The 19,745-nt window shown below is 46.1% G+C and overlaps 1 protein-coding gene across 1 annotated transcript in view; it reads left to right on the forward strand.

The window, feature by feature from the left end:
* The window catches only part of IMPA2 (inositol monophosphatase 2), an 86,209-nt gene that overhangs the window by 17,479 nt on the left and 48,985 nt on the right, over positions 1-19,745 (forward strand). The window contains exons 2-3 of the mRNA XM_077136020.1: positions 1,746-1,879; positions 19,639-19,743. Coding sequence (XP_076992135.1) covers positions 1,746-1,879; positions 19,639-19,743 — 239 coding nt within the window. The remainder of the gene's footprint in view (positions 1-1,745; positions 1,880-19,638; positions 19,744-19,745) is intronic.

Here is a 19,745-nt window from a genome sequence, read left to right on the forward strand (position 1 = left end):
GTGCAGGTGCTGGGCCCCTCCCAGACCAGCCGAGTCCGAATACCTCGCTTTCCGTGATCCTTCCACCCTCATGTCTTTGAGAACCTGCTCTAGCCCCTTGCCACTCAAGGGTGGTTCCCAACATCTGAGCTTGTCAGAAATGCAGGTCTCAGGCCCCAGCTCAGCCCTGCCCCGTCATATACTCTTCCTTTTCACACCAGCCCCAGGTGGCTTATAGACATGTTGGAGTTGGAGAAGCCCTGGTGGCATCTCCTCTGGCGAAGGCCTCTCTTGCACACATGCACACGCACGCACACACGCCCAGTGAATCACCATACAGAATGTGGACTCAAGGCCAAGTGACCAGTGGACAGGAAGTCTGGGCTCCAGCAGGCACTACGGCAGCTACATCCTAAGGAGCCTGACACCAATAAAGAAGGAACCTGGGAGATTCGGTTGGTCGGAGGTTGCTATGTGCAAACTGGTATTTCTGGAAAGTTAATCTGACAGCAAAGAGCAGCGTATTGCATGTGCTAGAAACAGGAGACCCTTGGATGTGGATGCGTTCAGAGGCTGGAGTAGAAGTCTGAATGGCAGCCGCCTCCCATTAAATGGGTTGTATGGGACTGTTTTATGCTTGGTCTTGTGTATTGTTCATTACACTCCAAATTTCATAAAATAAGTGCCTGTTATTTTTGCAACCAAGATGAAAACACCGAGTTCAGCTCAGTGCTGGATTGGCCTGCCCTAGGGTGGGACAGCGAAAGGAGAAGGAAGGGGCTAAGCTGAGAAACCTGAAGAGTCTGGGTGGAGGTGGGGTGCTCCAGTTACACTTTACAATTCACCCAGTCATCACTGCCCCTTCAAAGCCGACTTCCCTGCCCTCCTCCTCAGCACCATCAGTGCATAGCTCAGCACCTGAGGTAGTAAAGGACACAGAAGCAAAGAAGGAAGGTGGGGCTAGAAACAGAGACAGCTTCTCATTTCACAGAGTAGAACCCAGGAGTCGTGTGCAACTGAGTCACTACGTCAGTGGCTTTCAGTGCACGACTCATGGGGCTGCTGGAACCAGATGGGGCCAACTGGCGTGTCCTCGTCCAGCTCAGGCCGGCCCCACCCTCGTCCAGCTGTGGGGTTTGGACTGAAGGCCTTGGACCTGGGAACCACACATCTGCAGTCCCACAGGCCATGCAGCCCTCGGGGCTCAGGGGCCCCCTTGGGGTGGCTCATTCGTCTGTGGGTCCCTCCTGGACATTTGATGGTGCCCAGGCTGGAGGCAGAAGCCTTCGAACTCTCCAAATGCATTTCAGCCTCCCTACATTTCTCTGTTTGGATGCTGTAATCGAGATTCAAGAGCCTGTCCCATTCCACTTATTTCATAAAATGAACTAGGGAGAAGCAGTTTTGACTTGACTTTGAAATCTCATACATTCAAATGCTTGGGGCGCCCATAGATGACATTTCATGCTTTTCAAAACCACCATTTCTCCCTTTGCCTCCAAAGAAAAACTGTTTCCCAGGTGGACAAAGCAGCTTCCAACAGCGCATCTGTCTTACCTGTATGGAGAATGACGCACTAGAAACCCACACAGAATGTACAGAGTATGACATTGAGTCCTAAGGTTCTGTCGTGGGGGACTTCTCAGGGCACAGACTCAGGCCCACTGCCCCTTCCCTGCTGTACCCCGAAGTCAGAGCTGGTTTCAGAGAAGGAGTGGGGGAAGAGGAGGTGCCCAAGTTCAGCCTTCTCTATCCTTCCATTTCAGATCATCAGAACAGCCCTCACCGAGGAGAAACGTGTCTCCACGAAAACCTCAGCTGCGGATCTCGTGACCGAAACAGATCACCTGGTGGAGGGTCTGATTATTTCCGAGCTGCGGAAGAGGTTTCCTACGCACAGGTGGGTGGGTCCCCACTGCCTCTTTTCCAGCAATTGGCTAAGGAGATCAGCTGAGAACCCTGAGGTGTCTTCACCCAGGGCGGCTCAGAAGCATTTTAAACAAACTGACCCTCGCCTTTTGCTACTGTCTCACCTTTTGCTAGTGTCTCGACAGCCATCGTGTCAACCACCCCCTTACAAATATTGACAGGGCTCCACCTTTTATGACACACGCTCTGGGGAAGCTCCCTGTCCCCCTGCTGGGCCACTCCCCCTATTTCTGAGGGATCCAGAGAAGTGAGAAATGTCCAATCAAAGGCATCCCGGGAAAGATACCTTGGTTCAAGAAGGCCGATGAAGTTCAGGGTTTCTCTCTCAAGTGAGAAGGCACATGGTGAACACGGTCAGGGTTCCTCTCTCATCTGGAAGGACATGTGGCAAACACGGTGTCATCTGCTAGCTTCTTCTCTTGACTTCCTGTTTCATGAAGCTCCCCAGAAGACGTTTTCCTTCTTCATCTCCAAAGGTCGCTGGCTTGTGGGCTCTCTGCTTCTCTTAGCTGTGTCGTTCTTCTCTGCTCTCTCCAAATCTCCTTCATTCTGCAAGATGTTTCGTTTTATAGGACTCCGAAACTTATCAAGACCCACCCAAATGGGTAGAGACGTGGCGTCACCTAATCCAGTTTAACAGCCACTCTCGATTACATCACATCTCCAGGGAGATGAACCAATTACAGTTTCAAACATACAGTATTGAGTAGAGATTATTCTACCTTTACGAAATGGGATTTTGATTAAAACATGCTTTTCTAGGGTCCATACATCCTTTCAAACCAGCACACCCATCCTCAGAGTTCTGGGCATGCTTGATTGTTTTTACGTGTGTGACAGAAACCTGCCATCCACTTCCCTCGACTTCCACCCAGCCCGCGGGCATCACGCACTGCACCTTGTTTTGCAGGAATGATGATGTAAATGAAAAGGTGCCCCTGTGTTAAAACACGGGCCTCCTTTTTTTTCCTTACTGTTTCCTTCTAACTAGTTGGGATATCTCAGGGTTACCAAGCTGTCCTTTGGCATTGTTTCCACTGATGGGTTGTGTTGTGCTGCATTTTGCTGGCAACATTTGTGTCCAGGCCTCTAGTTCCTTTTTCATTATGAAGGCAGGACCCCTGGCATCTGTTATAATATTTATGAACTCTAAAATGTTCATGATTTTTAGATCTTTTGCAAAACTAAATTAATTGGCAATGTCAAAAGAGTTTATCACATAGACTTGCTTTTATTCTTTGAGGGGGAGAAATGCTGCAATAACCTAGCAGCTGACGTCTTATTATGTTTTAGATCAGAGGCAGATGGGTAAATTTGTAAAACAACATAGCCTGTTGTCAGTTTTCTATGAAGTGTTTAAGTAGTTTGTGAACTCTTTGATAGTGAGGTTCTATGGTGATAATCTGGGGGCTGGGTCATCAGTGTGGGGTTACTGCAAAAGGTTTTGAGGTCACCGCAAGATGCAGGATGATAACGTTATCAGGGCTTCTGGAGTTTTCCCATCGGATTAGTTCCCAGATCACATCCGAACCTGCATACCCTGCCGGGTGTGTTGGCAGTGGTTGCAAGTGGCTTCCTGGGGCCAGGTTCCACTCTGGTGTAGTAGGCGGCGTGGATGCCATCTGCACAGGGTAAATTTAATGGTCCGTTGCCGTGTGTCACAGGGTAGGAATGCATGGGGGAGTGCAGCTTCCCTGCCCCCACTCCTGGCAGGCTTGAGGAGCCCAAAGGCTCCAAACCCCTTTTGAAAACCATGGACTGGAAGCAGTGGGATCGTAACTGGGGTGTAGTTGGGTCCCTGGGGAGCTTCTCCGAAATGCCAGAACCAGGTGTTCATCTCTCAGGTAACCAGGCAACACGTGGAGCTGTGGTCCCCAAACTCCAGTCCGCACACAAAGGGAGATCCAGGCCAGTTTCCAACCGCCCCCAGCATCCCAGGCTTCGGAGCCACCCACCTCGTTCCTACTTTGCTGGGAAAAGCAGAGAAGGATGGAAGGATGGGATGGTCCAGGGCTGGATGTCTGAGACTTGCTGTTCCACTCTCCTCCGTTTGCCTCGCAAATTCAATTGAAATGAAATGTTTTCCTATCCATGTGAAGCTGGTTTTGTTGCCTATGTTTGAGGTTAAAAAGAAAATACCAGAATCTTGGACGTCTCATTCTGTTTTAGATCAGAGGCAGATGGGTAAATTTGTAAAACAACATAGCCTGTTGTCAGTTTTCTATGAAGTGTTTAAATGTATCTATTTAAAAAAACACGTTGGCATCCTTTCTTAGGCAAGACTTTCTTTTTTATCAAAACTGCACTTAGGTCCTTCCTTGTTTGTAGTCTTTTGCAAGATCTTGTTAAAGATAGCTTGCAGCCCCATGAAGGCTCACGGCTTTACTACTTCCTTCAGCTCATCTGTGGAATCTGAAGTCTGAGCCTGTGGTCTGGAAGATAGTAAGCTGGATCAAGGAACAATAAGGTTTAAACTGCCGTCTGCCCCAGACCCAGCTGCTTTTGCAAATCTCTCCACTTCTTGGGGTCTCAAGCCCCACGCCTATGAATGAGGGGCCATCCGAGACCACCGCTGTGGTCCTGGCATCTACCCCTCTGATCTAGTGTGGTAGAACACACCAGAAATGCATTGGCTTTAAATAAAAGGGAATTTATTTTGTTAGTTCTTCAGAGGAAAGGCAGCTAACTTTCATCTGAGGTTCTTTCCTAAGTGGGAAGGCACAGTGTGATCTCTGCTGGCCTTCTCTCCAGGCCTCTGGGTTCCAACAACTTTCCCCAGGGTGATTCTTTTCTGCATCTCCAAAGACCTGGGCTGAGCTGCAAGTGCTGAGATGAGGTATGCTGAGCTGCTTGGGCTCTGCTACATTTTGCTTTCTCCTTTGAGCACCAGCCAATTAAGTCAAATGTCATTCATTACAGCAGGCGTGCCTTCTAGCTGACCACAGATTTAATCAGCAACAGATGAGGTTCATGTACCATTGGCTTATGTCCACAGCAACAGAACTAGGCTCCTTCACCTGGCCAAGTTGATACCTGAATCAAACTACCACGCCCTCACATGCTGTGGCAGTGACCACAAGCAAACTGGTCCAGAGAGGGTGGGACTTTTACAGTCCAGATCTTGACAGATGTCACTTTGGTATTGGCATGGTGTTGGCACTGAACTCCTTAGCTCAGTCTAGTCTAGGTCTCCGGCTTTGTTGGAGCCTCAAACTCTTTTCCATTGTTAACCTTGACTTAGGTCCATGTTTACTTCTTGAACATATTCAGACAGTAGTAGCATCACGGAATTATTTTTTCTTCCTACCCTGCCACTATCCCCTTGTGCCAAGAGCCTCCTTGTGGATGGTCTGGTTTGGTGCAGGCAAAGGAAGGGACAGCTGCCCAAGCTAATCGAGGTGGCTGCCTACCCTGCCACAGGTCTGGGACTTCCTTTTTAGTTTATAAGCTGCTGGAATGCGACATACCAGGAACAGAACAGCTTTTAAAGAGAGGAATTTAATTATTAAATTTGCTAGTTTACAGTTCTAAGGCCGTGAAAATGTCCCAATTAAAGCAAGGCTATGGAAATGTCCAATCTAAGACATCCAGCGAAAGATACCTTGGTTCAAAAAGGCCAATAAAGTTCAGGGTTTTTCCTCCCTCAACTGGAAAGGCACATGGCAAGCATGGTGACATCTGCTAGCTTTCTCTCCAGGCTCATTGTTTCATGAAGCTCCCCTGGGGGCATTTTCCTTCTTCATCTCCAAAGGTCTCTGGCTGCGTGGACTGTAAAGCTTTTTCCAAAATGGTTCCCTCTTTAAGTGCTCTAGTAAGCAACCCCACCTTGAATGGGTGGGGACACATCTCCATGGAAACTATCTAATCAAAAGTTACCACTCACGATTGGGTGGGTCACATCTCCATGGATAATCAAAAAGCTCCCACCCGGCAATATTGAGTGAGAATTAAAGGACATGGCTTTTCTGGGATACCCCATGGATTCAAAATGGCACAGCCTTGGAGGGGCCTGGCCTCCCCCACCCTGGTGACCCTGTGCCCTGCATACAGTCATGTTTGTTGAATTAATGAGTCCCACGAAACACCAAACACAGAGTCCTTCAGTTGGAGGGACTTCCCTGGCCACTGCTAGCTTGACATTTGCCCGCAGCCACCTCCCTTTGCATTTTACACTGGGTTCCCATGCAGACTCTGGCAGGAGAGCCCGTGAGCCTGGGCAGCGGGTCTGGCTGTAACTTAGGAGGGTGGGGCCAAGAAACGTAATCACTTCTTTCATGGATTGAAGGAACAAAGTAAACAAGCCATAAAAAAATAAGGTCTATGTGTGATTAGCTGTCAAAATTACCAGGAAGTTTTGTTTCAACTATTTAATTAAAAAAAAAGGAAAATAATTAAATTATGCAGCAGACATGTATCATTCTAATGTGTGACTAAGCTTTTTACCTTAATCCAGTTGCTTTCTATTTTCTTCTCTATTACTTATGAAATTTTCCTCGAATTCCCTAAACTTATTCACAGGCGTTGTTTATTTTTCTATTTATAGCATGAGTCTTATGTAAATATTCCGAGTTAATGTCTGCAGAGAGGACTCTTCTTCTGAGGAAGAGTGGGAGAATGTTCTCTCCCATTCTGTAGATCTTCGGGATTAGCTTCCTACCTGAGCAAAATCAGGTTTAAGGTAGATTAAAACTTCTATATCCCTCCCCACATACTAGAAAAGTATTTTGGGTGCTTATGAAACTGGACATGACCCATGCCTCTGCTCACCTCAGGAAGCCACAAGCGTCTCTCGTCAAGAGTGAAGCAAGTGGGGAAATGGCGGACGTACCTTCCTTCTGCTTCCATGTGAGCATTTGGGCTAGTGGGCAGTGTGTGCAAAGGTGGACGGGAGGAGAGCTTCTGGACGTGAACAGTCAACTGCTGAAGGAAGTCTAGGGCTCAGTGTGGGCATTTTGGGTTATTCCCTCCAGAAATGTTTTATAAAACAAAGGCTTTGTCTGTGAGTGTTGCTGTAAAAGCCAGCTGCTTGGCAGATCCCCAGTGTCCCCCACATTTTCCTTATAAATGAGCAAACCTAGGAGCCCTGAGACACCGCGTCCTCCGGTGGAGTGGATGGCCTTTGCTTTCTGTGGGCTCTCCGACTCTCATCTTAGCAGCTAACACTCATGCCAAGGCTCTCCCTTCTTTCCAGGAGACGCCAACAATTTCCTCCCCAGTCCTTGTAGATACTAGCTTTCTCCTTAAAATCAGGCTTAAGAAGGAAAAGAATCTGCATTCCCCTTCAGTTTCCTGGGAGCTTATCTTTGTCCGTGAGTCATTTCTCTTCCTTCTTTGACATTAGTAATGCTTTTTCACTGCTTTATCAACTTCGTGCCCAATCAAACTTTGGCACTTGCTCCTTAGACATATGTGTTTTAAGGGTGTGGGCTCCTTTTCTTTAAAAATGGAACTGCCAGCCAGTATGGGGATGGGAAATCACATAGCTACAGAAGGAAATACTGAAAACAGATTTAATTCCTTAAGTGCCTGACTGAGAAGGTGGATTACTTCTTTACACATCATCTGCGCTAGCACTGCCGTCAGGAGGTTTTGCTCTCCACCGCCCGACCCCGCCCAGCCTGGCTGGTCTTGCCCGGTATCTTGGACCTCACCATTGGTTCGGCCTCAACATAGGGCCCCCCTGATCAGCTTGCTGGGATCACATGACCACCCTGGGGTAGAGGTTGGGGATCCGCTGGCCAGCTCCCCACTGAGAGCACCTGAAGAGGTGTGAGGGTGCAGAGTCAGTCCCCAAGGGAGGCAATGGGTGCAGACGAACCTGAGCCGACCGCGTGGTGTTATTTTGTCACCCCACTGGATTGTACAGGTCATGGGGCAGATCTCGCAGGAGCTTTGTGGCCACACCTGCTGTTTCTCAGGCTGTCCTCCGGTACAGTACAGCCATCTGCTGGTTGTCTTCCCGTTCACAGTTTCTCCTGGGGAGAGACAGATGGGTTGTGACTCAGGGACCATGGGAGAAGGCAATGGAAAGAGCAGCCTGAAATTGCTGTGTGCACACTCAGCAATGCACCAATAACAGCCCACGGAATGAGCGGGCTGGGTTATTCTGAGTGCAGAGAGAGCATGACTCTCATCATCTAAGAAACAGAGAATGTTGGGGGATGAGGCGAGTTCACAGCGGGCAGGGCCGAACTCTATGGACAGAAAAGCGGCGTGATGAGAATGCAAGGCACAAGTTTTCCAGCAGAGTCGAGACGTTATCCTGGAGGTTATTCTTATGCATTATATAGCTATCCCTTCTTAGTTTATGGTGTATTGGAGTGGCTGGAGGGAAGAACCTGAGACTGTTGAACTGTGGTCCAGTAACCTTCCTTCTTGAAGATGGTTGTGTAACTATATAGCTTTTATAATGTGGCTGTGTAATTGTGAGAACCTTGTGTCTGATGCTTCTTTTATCCAGGGTATGGACAGATGAGTGAAAAATAAGGGTAGAAAATAAATAATAGAAGGGAGGTAAGGAGTTAAAAAAAATGAGTAGATTGAAATACTAGTGGTCAGTGAGAGGGAGGGGTATGGGGTGCAGGATATATGAGGTTTTTTTTTCTTTTTCTTTTTATTTCTTTTTCTGGAGTGATGCAGATATGCTGAAAATGATCATGTGATGAATACAAAACTATGTGATGATATTGTGAATCACTGATTGTGTGCTTTGTATGGCCTGTATGTGTGTGGAGATATCTCCATAAAAACATTCTTAAAAAAAAATGGAAGGCACAGATCAGAGCAGCACTGCCCATTAGAACATCCTGCAGTGTCAGAAATGCTCTCTGTTTGTACTGTCCACTTTGGTAGCCACCAGCCTCCTGTGACCACTGAGCACTTGGAATGTGGCTAGTGAGACTAGGAACCAAATTCTTAATTTTATTTCATTTTAACTAACTGAAATTTAAGCAAATGTGTGACTAGTGGCTCCCAGATTGGACATAAAGCACCAACTTAGGTTCTTACATGATAGTTATGGATACGTATCAAACATGTTTTATGTGCTTTAGAGAGAACGTCTTGTTTAATCCTTGGAGCAACTCTGGGAAGTTTATACTATCATTAGCCCTGTTTTCTAGAGGAGGGGATGGAGGCTAGGCCCAGGGCACCCAGCTGGGAAGTGGCCGAGCTGGGACATGAAATCCTGCCCCACGCTGCCCTCTGACCCTCACTGTGTTACCCTAAGCCTCCTTGTGAACACCTGGGAAGGGGAAGGAGAGCAAAGGGAGATTAAGGATGACTTCCCCGGTTTTGGGCCTGGTAGTGCCATTTGCAGAGATGAGCAGACATCAGTAGACGTAAGTAGGGAAGGTCAGTAGTTTCCTTTGTGCAGGTTAATGTTTAGATGTTGGTTATCTTATTCAGGCTCTTAATTGGAATGAGCACACTCAAAGGAGGATCATTTGAGGAGGATTTATTTACAGAATTACGAAGGAGGGGCTGGCTGTGGCCCACCACACAGAGGCAGGAGCATGGAAGAAGAAGGCATGTGCAGAAGAGGCATCCCTGGGAGGAGCAGTGGGCTACTGGGGAGAGCAGGGACCACACAGGAAGGGAGCCCCAGTCCTAACCTCACCCTCCTCCCACTTTCCCTTCACTGGGAGCCAGAGGGCAAGAGGCTGATGCGCCCCACACAGGGAGGCTCCTAGGCCAAGGTGCTTCTGGGTACAAAAGGTGGAGGGCCCCATTTGGGGGATGCTATGCTCCTGTTATATGCATGTGCAGGCGACAAGCACACACATGTGCAGTTGTTTTCTGTGTCTGCAGTTCATAGAGAAGTCAGGACTGGGGCAAAGACTTGGGAGTTATCAGCCCAGGGCGGGTGGGGGGGACATTCAGTGCTTAGGAACTGGTAGGCTTATTGAGGCCCAGTGAAGGAATTTGCCCAAGACCATAAAATTTTTTATTAGGACAGCTAAAAGCAGAGGCCCAACTCCTATTCCTAGTCTAGACACTTTGTGCTATTTCCCTACCACCTGTCACCAGCCTCCTCTTCTCCAGAGAAATTGAAAGCAAATGCTAGCTTTGCCGTGTAAGTTCTATTTTCCAATGCTTTTTGCTCATTTATGTATCTCGCTGGCCTGCTCTGACTTCTTCGATGCTTTTCCACAACTCGTACATGGAGGTGCCACTTGTGCTTTCTAAACCCTGCTGATTAGGTCAATTCGCAGGCAGATTCAAGAGCAGATGATAGTGTTTTTATTTTGTTACTTTTTATTTGTAAATAATTTCAAACTTGCAGGACATTTGCGAAAAATAATACAGCCCCATACAATGGAAGTCCAACACACTTCCAGCCCACCAGACACACAGATCCACCAACTGTGGCAACATTTGCCACCCCTGCCGCACTGTTCCATTTATCTGTTCATCACCTATCAATCCACCCGTCCATCTAACCATCTGTCTGTCCATCCATCCATCTGTCCACCTTTTGAACACTTGAGAGCAGGTGCATGTATTGTTCCCTGAACATATAATACCTCCATCACATTTCCTATGAACAAGGGCACTTACCCATGCGATCACCTCAAATGCAGTTATCAAATATAAGAAATTTAACATTGATATAAAACTTACATTCTATATTCCTATTTTTTCTTATGTTCCAGTAATATTCTTTTGACCCTTTTCTCCTCCATTCTTACCCCCCATCCAGGATCATGTACTGCATTTAATTATTATTATCCCTTTAGTGTCTCTTTCTTTCTTTGTTTTTTAGTTATGGTGCCATATATAAAATGTAAATCTTCCCAGCCTAACCCCTCCCAAGCATATCACTCAGTGGGATTAATCACATTCACAGAATTGCAGAGCCTACACCACCATCTGTTACCAACACTGTCCCTTCACCCCGAACAGAAACCTTATACTCAGTTTTAATTCCCTATTTCCCCTACCCCCAGCTCCTGGTAACCTGTACTCTCTCTACCTCCTGTCTCTATGAGCTTGCATATTCTCTGATAATTTCTTTGTGGTTACCATGGGGCTTAAATTCCACATCCTAAATTTATAACAGCCTCGTTTGTGTTGATACCAACTTAGCAACTACAATGGCATATATAAATTCTGTGCCTGTAACCCTCCACCCCAACATCGTTATGTACTTTGTCATAAATTATATATATTTATGTATTATGAGTCCCAAATCATTGATTTATCATGACATTTTATGCATTTGCCTTTTAGATACTGTAGGAAGTATAAAGTAGAGTTACAAATCAGAAATATAGTCATACTAGAATTTGTGTTTACCCTTTTAGTTATTTTTACTGGAGGGCTTTGTTTCTTCACGTGGCCTCAGTCAATTCTTTAGTGTCTTTTCCTTTCAACCTGTGAGCTCCCTTTAGCATTTCTTATAGGACAAGTCTAATGGTGGCAGAATGGGAGTGTCTTACTTAGTCTAGCTATCCTTCAGGTTTTTTTGTTGTTATTGTTGTTTTTACATGGGCAGGCACCGGGAATCGAACCCAGGTCTCCGGCATGGCAGGCGAGAATATCCTTCAGTTTTGAAAGACAGTTTTGCCAGATACAGAATCTTGGGTGGCAGTTTTTGCTTTCAGCACTTTAAATATGTCTTCCCACTGCCTTCTTGCCTCCATGGTTTCCAGTGAGAAATCAGTGCTCAGTCTTACTGCGGCTGGCGTGTGGCCTGTTGCTCTTCCCTTGGAGCTTTGAGAGTTTTCTCTTTATCTTTGGCATTTGACGGTTTGATTGTTTGATAATAACTTGGAGAGATCTGGGTGTATATGGGTTTATCCTCTTTGGAGTTCATTGAGCATCTTAGATGTGTATATTCATGTCTTTTCTTAAATTTGGGATGTTTTCAGCCATTATTTCTTTGAATATTCATTCTGTCCATTTCTCTCTTTCTTCTCCTTTTGAAATTCCCACAATGCCTATATTGGTGTGCTTGATAGTGTCCCACAGGTTCCTCAGGCTATGCTCACTCTCAAGCTGTTCTCTTGAGAGAATAGCTCAATAGTGTTCCAGTGGCCTTAATTCTTGAAGATGACTATGTAAAGATAGAACTTTTGCAATGTGACAGTGTGATAGTAAAAGCCATGTGTCTGATGCTCCCTTTATCCAGGGCATAGACAGATGAGTAAAAAAATATGGATAAAAAATAAATAAATAATGGGGAGATAAGGTGTAAAATAAATTAGGTAGATGGAAATACTAGTGTTCAATGAAAGGGAGGGGTAAGGTGTATGGAATATATGAGTTTTTTCTTTTATTTATTTTTCTGGAGTGATGCAAATGTTCTAAAAAGTGATCATGGTGATGAATATACAACTATGTGATGATATTGTGAGCTACTGACTGTACACCATATATGGAATGTATGTGTATTAGTTAGGGTTCTCTAGAGAAACAGAACCAACAGGGAACACTTGCAAATATAAAATTTATAAAAGTGTCTCACGTGACCGTAGGAATGCAGACTCCAAAATCCACAGGGCAGGCTGCGAAGCTGATGACTCCAATGGATGGCCTGGATGAACTCCACAGGAGAGGCTCGCCAGCCAAAGCAGGAATGCAACTTATCTCCTCTGAGTCCTCCTTAAAAGGCTTCCCATGATTGCATTTAGCATCACTAATTGCAGAAGACACTCCCCTTTGGCTGATCACAAATGGAATCAGCTGTGGATGTAGCTAACGTGATCATAACCTAATCCTATGAAATGTCCTCATTGCAACAGACAGGCCAGTGCTTACCCAATCAGATGAACAGGTACCACAACATGGCCAAGTTGACACCTGTCCCTAACCATGACAGTCCACCCCTTGTCAACTTGGCACCTATACCTTAGATTTCCAAATGAAAACAAAAATAAGCACACATTTTTTCTTTTACCTGACAATACTCAACTGTCCTGCATATAACTGGAAACACATTAAATCTCTCCAGAATAGGGTGCAAATCCTTGGACAACATTCATTCTTAAACTTGATATCTTACAACTTAAATAGTATAACACAAACAAAACAGCATTACAGTCCTCGTTTCTGTAACTGATCACGTGGTCGAAGTTCATATTTATCACTACCTTCTTCCACTACCCATTCCATGTTCCCTTTCCCCTCAGCAAGCACTTCAGCTGGCCGTGGTTCTTTGCCTGGTGGGGTGACCCAAACCTTCATTCCTGAAGTCTCAGAGCCATTAGTGGTCCTGCCTGGATTGTGTTGTTGCAGTTTTCCATTGATTTTAATCACAGGGCATGGTAGTACTAATAGACGCCCCAGGGGATCTCCTATATTCCAAGAAAACTCTTCTTTACCTCCATTATGTAGTTGCAGTCCTACTTCCTTCTGATAGTCAGGGTCAATTACCCCAGACAATAATGTAATTCCCTTCTTGGTGTGTTGATCCAGAGGCATAAGTAGCCCAAAGTGGCCAGGTGGCAATCTTAACTTCCAGTTCAGTGGTATCACTGTTGTTTCTCCTGGAGAAAGCACACCCCGTTTTGGAACTAAAACCTGTAGACCAGCAGAACTCAGGGTAGCAGGGACAGGAAGCAAAAATTTTCCCAGTGGATCACTAGGAGTAATAGTGAGTGGCACCACACCCATTTCCACCCCTTGGTTCCTGGACCCATGGATCCTGGCTATGGGAGAAACAGCACCATACAGTGGACGCTGATTCAGAGCATACACAGCTTCCTGGAGAACATTACCCCAGCCTTTCAAGTTTTTGCCACCTAGTTGGCACCGTAATTGAGTTTTCAAAAGGCCATTCCACCGTTCTATCAATCCAGCTGCTTCTGGATGATGGGGAACATGGTAAGACCAGAGAATTCCATGAGCATGTGCCCATTCCCGCACTTCATTTGCTGTGAAGTGTGTTCCTTGATCCGAAGCAATGCTATGTGGAATACCATGGCGATGGATAAGGCATTCTGTAAGCCCACGGATAGTAGTTTTGGCAGAAGCATTGCGTGCAGGGAAAGCAAACCCATATCCAGAGTATGTGTCTATTCCAGTTAGAACAAATCGCTGCCCCTTCCATGAAGGGAGTGGTCCAATGTAATCAACCTGCCACCATGTAGCTGGCTGGTCACCTCGGGGAATGGTGCCATATCGGGGGCTGAGTGTGGGTCTCTGCTGCTGGCAGATTGGGCACTCAGCAGTGGCTGTAGCCAGGTCAGCCTTGGTGAGTGGAAGTCCATGCTGCTGAGCCCATGCATAACCTCCATCCCTACCACCATGACCACTTTGTTCATGAGCCCATTGGGCAATAACAGGAGTTGCTGGGGAAACAGGCTGACTGGTATCCATAGAACGGGTCATCTTATCCACTTGATTATTAAAATCTTCCTCTGCTGAAGTCACCCTCTGGTGTGCATTCACATGGGACACAAATATCTTCATGTTTTTAGCCCACTCAGAAAGGTCTATCCACATACTTCTTCCCCAGACCTCTTTGTCACCAATTTTCCAATTATGGTCTTTCCAAGTCCCTGACCATCCAGCCAAACCATTAGCAACAGCCCATGAGTCAGTATACAAACGCACCTCTGGCCAGTTTTCCTTCCAAGCAAAATGAACAACCAGGTGCACTGCTCGAAGTTCTGCCCACTGGGAGGATTTCCCCTCACCACTGTCCTTTAAAGACACCCCAGAAAGGGGTTGTAATGCTGCAGCTGTCCACTTTCGGGTGGTACCTGCATATCGTGCTGAACCATCTGTAAACCAGGCCCGAGTTTTCTCTTCCTCAGTCAATTCACTGTAAGGAACTCCCCAAGAGGCCATAGCTCTGGTCTGGGAAAGAGAAGGTAATGTGGCAGCAGGAGTGGAAACCATGGGCATCTGTGCCACTTCTTCATGTAACTTACTTGTGCCTTCAGGACCTGCTCTGGCTCTATCTCGTATATACCATTTCCACTTTACAATAGAGTGCTGCTGTGCACGCCCAACTTTATGGCTTGGTGGGTCAGACAACACCCAACTCATGATAGGCAACTCAGGTCTCATGGTAACTTGGTGGACCATGGTTAAGCGTTCAGTCTCTACTAAGGCCCAGTAGCAGGCCAAAAGCTGCTTCTCAAAAGGAGAGTAGTTATCTGCAGCAGATGGTAAGGCTTTGCTCCAAAATCCTAAGGGTCTGCGTTGTGATTCTCCTACTGGGGCCTGCCAAAGGCTCCAGACAGCATCTCTATTTGCCACTGACACTTCCAGCACCATTGGATCTGCTGGATCATATGGCCCAAGTGGCAGAGCAGCTTGCACAGCAGCTTGGACCTGTCGCAGAGCCTCCTCTTGTTCAGGTCCCCACTCAAAATTGGCAGCTTTTCTGGTCACTCGATAAATGGGCCGGAGTAGCACACCCAAATGAGGAATATGTTGTCGCCAAAATCCAAAAAGACCAACTAGGCGTTGTGCCTCTTTTTTGGTTGTGGGAGGGGCCAGATGCAGCAATTTATCCTTCACCTTAGAAGGGATATCTCGACAAGCCCCACACCACTGGACACCTAGAAATTTTACTGAGGTGGAAGGCCCCTGTATTTTTGTTGGATTTATCTCCCATCCTCTGACACGCAAATGCCTTACCAGTAAATCTAGAGTAGTTGCTACTTCTTGTTCACTAGGTCCAATCAACATGATATCATCAATATAATGGACCAGTGTGATGTCTTGTGGGAGGCAGAAACGATCAAGGTCTCTGCGAACAAGATTATGACATAGGGCTGGAGAGTTGATATACCCCTGAGGTAGGACAGTGAAAGTATATTGCTGACCTTGCCAGCTGAAAGCAAACTGTTTCTGGTGGTCCTTACTAATAGCTATTGAGAAAAAAGCATTTGCCAGATCAATAGCTGCATACCAGGTACCAGGGGATGTATTGATTTGCTCAAGCAATGATACTACATCTGGAACAGCAGCTGCAATTGGAGTTACCACCTGGTTGAGTTTACGATAATCCACTGTCATTCTCCAAGACCCATCTGTTTTCTGCACAGGCCAAATAGGAGAGTTGAATGGGGATGTGGTGGGAATCACCACCCCTGCATCTTTCAAGTCCTTAAGAGTGGCAGTAATCTCTGCAATCCCTCCAGGAATACGGTATTGCTTTTGATTTACTATTTTGCTTGGTAGGGGCAGTTCTAGTGGCTTCCACTTGGCCTTTCCCACCATAATAGCCCTCACTGCACGAATTAGAGAACCAACGTGGGGATTCTGCCAGTTGCTCAGTATGTCTATGCCAATTATACATTCCGGAACTGGGGAAATAACTACAGGATGGGTCCGGGGGCCCACTGGACCCACTGTGAGACGGACCTGAGCTAAAACTCCATTGATCACCTGGCCTCCATAAGCACCCACTCTGACTGGTGGTCCAGAGTGACGTTTTGGGTCCCCTGGAATTAATGTCACTTCTGAACCAGTGTCTAATAATCCCCGAAATATCTGATCATTTCCTTTTCCCCAATGCACAGTTACCCTGGTAAAAGGCCGTCGGTCTCCTTGAGGAAGACTTAGAGGAAGGTCAACAGTATAAATTTGTGGCAGTGTAACAGGTTTCTTCCCCATAGGGACCTGGCCTCCCCTTCATTCAAGGGGCTCAGGGTCTGTAAACTGTTTCAAGTCTGGAAATTGATTAAGGGGCCGTGATTCTGTGTTTTTGTAATTCAGGTTAGACTTCTGTTCCCTTGACCTAGAACTCTTTTGTTTATACAGCTCCAACAAGAATTTAGTAGACTGCCCTTCTATTGTATTTCTAGGCACCCCATGATTTACTAGCCAATGCCACAAATCTCTGCGTGTCATATAATTTTGATGCCTCCTTTGAGTTTGTTGTCTATTATAATACCCACGTCTACCCTGTCTTTGGTGATTAAGTGCTGCCACCTGGCTTCTGCCAACTCGGGATCCTGTCATCCCCATTGTGTTTAAGGATTCCAGCTCAGTGACAGCAGTTCCTACAGTAATATCTGACCTACAGAGAATTGCAACCACAGAGCTCTTGAGGGATGATGGTGCTAGTCTCACAAACTTATTTCTCACTGTTCTGGTAAAAGGTGCATCTTCTGGACATTCCTGGGGTGTAAGAGCAGGCTTTGCATGATAAATCCACTCTAACATCCCAATCTCTCTAAGCCTCTGGATCCCCTCATCTACATTATACCAGGGCAGTTCTGGCATTTCAACCTCAGGTAATGTTGGCCACCTTTTGATCCATGTTTCAACCAACCACCCAAACAAGCTGTTAACACCTTTTCTAACTGCTCTAGCTATAACATTGAATGCAGAATCTCTGCTTAGTGGGCCCATATCAATAAATTCAGCCTGATCCAGCCTTATATTCCTCCCACCATTATCCCACACTCTTAAAATCCATTGCCACACATATTCCCCTGATTTCTGTCTATATAAATTGGAAAACTCACACAGTTCTTTTGGAGTATAACGTACCTCCTCATGTGTGATGCTTTGTACCTCACCTTTAGGGGCCTGTTGGGACTTTAGTCTAGTTATAGGTCTAGAAGAAATGAGGGGTGGTGGGGGTGGGTCATGAAAAGAATTAGAAATATCTTCCAAGCCATTTGCTTCAGGGCTTTCATTTGCAGTTTCATCTGGTGAAACAGGATTAATAACTCTAGGGCTAATCCCTTCAGGAGGAGGTTGGGTGGCCAATTCCTCAAGGCAGGCTGAAGGTGGGGCGGCTATGTCCTCAGGGCAGACTATTACAGGGTTATCTAAAGAAGGCTCAGCATGGTCTAGGGTTTCAACCTCACCCCCAACATCATTATCAATCCATATGTCACCATCCCATTTTTCAGGGTCCCACTCCTTTCCAATCAATGCCCTCACTTTAACGGCAGACACCATGCAAGACTGAGATTTCAGTTTACGTTGTAAAGTTGCTACTCTAACAATAAGATTCTGAGTCTGATTTTCAGAGATCTCAAGTCTACGGCTACAGGAAATAAAATTTTCCTTGAGGATACTCATAGAAACCTCTACATCTTTCAGACGGCACTTAAGCTTCTTGTTTGAAGCCTTAAGCCCATCCCTTTCACCCTTTAATGCAGACAGTGTATCTAACAACAACCAACCAACATCTCTATAACTCTTATTTCTACAAAACTCTGTAAAGGTGTCAAGAACATTATCCCCCAGAGTCTGGCTTCGTACAAGTGAAGCATTAGGAGAATCGAATGATGATATTTTGACTATCTCCTTTGCCAACTCAGTCCATGGATTGGGAGTGTCATTCTGATTATGGGAATCAGAGTCCTTAGTGTCTCTGAGCCCAGTCAGAGTAGAAAACCATTCATAAAAACCCATTTTTAAGATTCTGTTCCTTAAGAACCACTCCTGGTACCAAGATGTATTAGTTAGGGTTCTCTAGAGAAACAGAACCAACAGGGAACACTTGCAAATATAAAATTTATAAAAGTGTCTCACGTGACCGTAGGAATGCAGACTCCAAAATCCACAGGGCAGGCTGCGAAGCTGATGACTCCAATGGATGGCCTGGATGAACTCCACAGGAGAGGCTCGCCAGCCAAAGCAGGAATGCAACTTATCTCCTCTGAGTCCTCCTTAAAAGGCTTCCCATGATTGCATTTAGCATCACTAATTGCAGAAGACACTCCCCTTTGGCTGATCACAAATGGAATCAGCTGTGGATGTAGCTAACGTGATCATAACCTAATCCTATGAAATGTCCTCATTGCAACAGACAGGCCAGTGCTTACCCAATCAGATGAACAGGTACCACAACATGGCCAAGTTGACACCTGTCCCTAACCATGACAGTATGTGTGTGAAAATCTGTCAGTAAAAATATTAAAACACACACACACAAAGTGAATGCATGGAATGAATAAATAACAACTATAACATGTCCTTATAATTTACGTGTTGTTTGCTCCACTCGGTAAATGTTCTGTGTTTATTGAAAAATAAGAATTTTCTGGGCAGACTGAAAAAAAAAGAGAGAGAGAGAAAATTTCTCAAGGTTAAAGTATAGAGGTCTTCAGATCCTTTCTGTGCATGCATCTCATCTTGGGCATGGACATGTGGCCCTAGAAATTCCCCCATTTACATGGTTCCAAATGCTTCTTCTTTCCTATGAAACAGTTTCCTCAAGGTCCTGGCATTGCACTGTGTGTCCTAGAGCCAGAAATGCCTTGCTCCAGACAGCATGACTGGAGTCCTCTCCCACAGCATTCTGTCGGAGAGCTGGGTGAGCTGCTTTCTGCACGCAGAGCAAGTTCTGGGACTGTGAGTCTCTCACATCACCAGCAGACAGGCTGGACCTGACATGCACACTCCCAGTGTGTGCAGAAGGGTTACTATGCTCCCTCTGGGATGGGGGACCCATGCTGGAGCACAGGCCAGCTTTGAGCTGAGCCAGTGAGGGGATGGGAACAGAAGGACAGCCAGGGCACCATGAGGTCCTATCGCTTTTATGTAGCCTTCTTGATTCAGCACTCGCCCTATCACTGCAGTCTTTTAACTGCTTTTTGGAGCTCTTAGATTTCCTGCCAGTTCTTGGTAGTTATTCAAAGCTTCTGTTGGGGCACAGAGACCTGAAGCTTCTCGCTCTGCCATCTTGAAACCTCTTTACCCTCTCTCCTTTTTCTCTAGTTTGAAACACTTGGCTTTAAGTTATTGGAGAGTTCTTTGAATGTTCATGGGTTCCTTCATAGTCTTAGGATGACTTCCTGTCCACCACAGGTTCATCGCAGAAGAATCTGCCGCTTCCGGTGCTAAATGTGTGCTCACAGACAGCCCAACCTGGATTATTGACCCAATCGATGGCACCTGCAACTTTGTGCACAGGT

The sequence above is a fragment of the Tamandua tetradactyla genome, chromosome 18, assembly GCF_023851605.1.
Source record: "Tamandua tetradactyla isolate mTamTet1 chromosome 18, mTamTet1.pri, whole genome shotgun sequence".
Lineage (NCBI taxonomy): Eukaryota > Metazoa > Chordata > Mammalia > Pilosa > Myrmecophagidae > Tamandua > Tamandua tetradactyla.